The sequence below is a fragment of the Bufo bufo genome, chromosome 6 (genome assembly GCF_905171765.1).
Source record: "Bufo bufo chromosome 6, aBufBuf1.1, whole genome shotgun sequence".
Taxonomy (NCBI): domain Eukaryota; kingdom Metazoa; phylum Chordata; class Amphibia; order Anura; family Bufonidae; genus Bufo; species Bufo bufo.
Genome location: NC_053394.1, coordinates 20,322,413 through 20,323,877, shown reverse-complemented (window position 1 = coordinate 20,323,877; position 1,465 = coordinate 20,322,413). Strand labels below are relative to the sequence as shown.

Here is a 1,465-nt window from a genome sequence, read left to right as displayed (position 1 = left end):
TCCGGTAAACAGCTCCATACACTGTGCAGTGGCCGCTCCTGGTTACTGCAGCTCTGCTCCCATTCATGTGAACAATGAAACTGTTCATATCTTACAATTTATAGTACATCCATAGATTATGCCATAAATCCCCAAAGGTGAGGCCCGCACCTATCTCAAGAACAGGACCTCGTCTCATGGACTCTGTGAATGGAGAGGGAGCTTATGGGAGTTTGTGTGTTAAAAAAAAAAAAGCAAAAACACCAAAATGTCAGGACCCTTGACCCACCTTGGGTGCAAAATCACTAAATAAGTCTGATCATTCAGAATTAGCATACTCTGGTTGTCAAGGGTTAAGTTTGTTTAGTTTACATTGATATGAAATAGCCAAACCCAGTGTTTCCTCTTTGTGGAAGTGCAGCGCCCTCCAGAGGCCTGTGTTGAATCCTCCTTCTAATTTCAATTTGCTAAGTCATGTAGGTTTTCTGTTGGCTGCAGCTCAACTTTTTGCGGCTGTGATAACTTGCTGCACAGTAATACACGGCCGACTCCCCGGAGGTTATTTTATTACACTGGAGAGAGGACTTTGTAGTTTCAGATCTTTCCATGCTCCACGAGTGGCTAAACTTTGATTCCACTGTACGGTCATTTTCTGACACAGAATAAGCTATGAGCTCCAGCCCCATGCCTGGTTTTTGCTGGTACCAGTAGATGTTATAGGTTGCAGTTGTTCCTCTGTATTCACATTGGAAACTTATGGAGTTTCCCACATTGGTTACCATAAACGTTTTGTCTTGAGTGACGGTCACCTCTTGACCTAGACCTATGAGGAGAAATGAACAAGATACCCATGAGAGTGGTCAAGACATGGTAGAGTCTTAAATGTTTGTTACAATGTATCTCAATGTGTTTCAGCCTCAACTTCCAAGATGAAATGTCTATAAAACATCTTTGCCTAATGAAGATTCTTACTACAAGTTCTTACATGTAAGAACATACAGGAAGAAAATCAAGAAGAATTGTCTCATTGTTTTGTCTTATTCGGATGCACATCTATGTAAAGTTAGGAAGGCCAAACACATCTGAAGGTTCTTCTTGTCTCTTTGCTTTAAGGTCTTCATGATCTGCCCAGTTCCTGTACAGAAATTCCACCCATGTTGGATGTTAGCCAAGAAAGCGACTAACAATAATCAACCAAACATGGGCATAGGAATGAACAGAAACTTTTTGTCGCTGGCTTTAATTTTTTTTTTATCATAAACCCTTCTTAGTGACGGGCTCCCCCCTCTACCTGTTATCTTTTTTTAAGACATTAAACAGAGCTCCCCATCCATCAGGGAGGAGAGTGTGCTTTAAGATGGCTGCACTGAATGGGAGTTATTAGACTGAATGTCCAGCAGCCCTTCCTCATAGACCAGGGAGGGACAATGGAGCTGCATACAGAGCCATATCTGTGTATAGTGTATAGTGGGCCGACTGATTCAAG

General features: G+C 42.0%; 1 gene segment (V, D, J or C); it reads right to left on the bottom strand.

The window, feature by feature from the left end:
* Window positions 1–446: 446 nt before the first annotated feature.
* LOC121005460 lies at window positions 447–1,074 on the bottom strand. The segment is given in 2 exon segments: window positions 447–802; window positions 965–1,074. Coding segments are annotated over 2 exon segments (399 nt in total).
* Window positions 1,075–1,465: the final 391 nt, after the last annotated feature.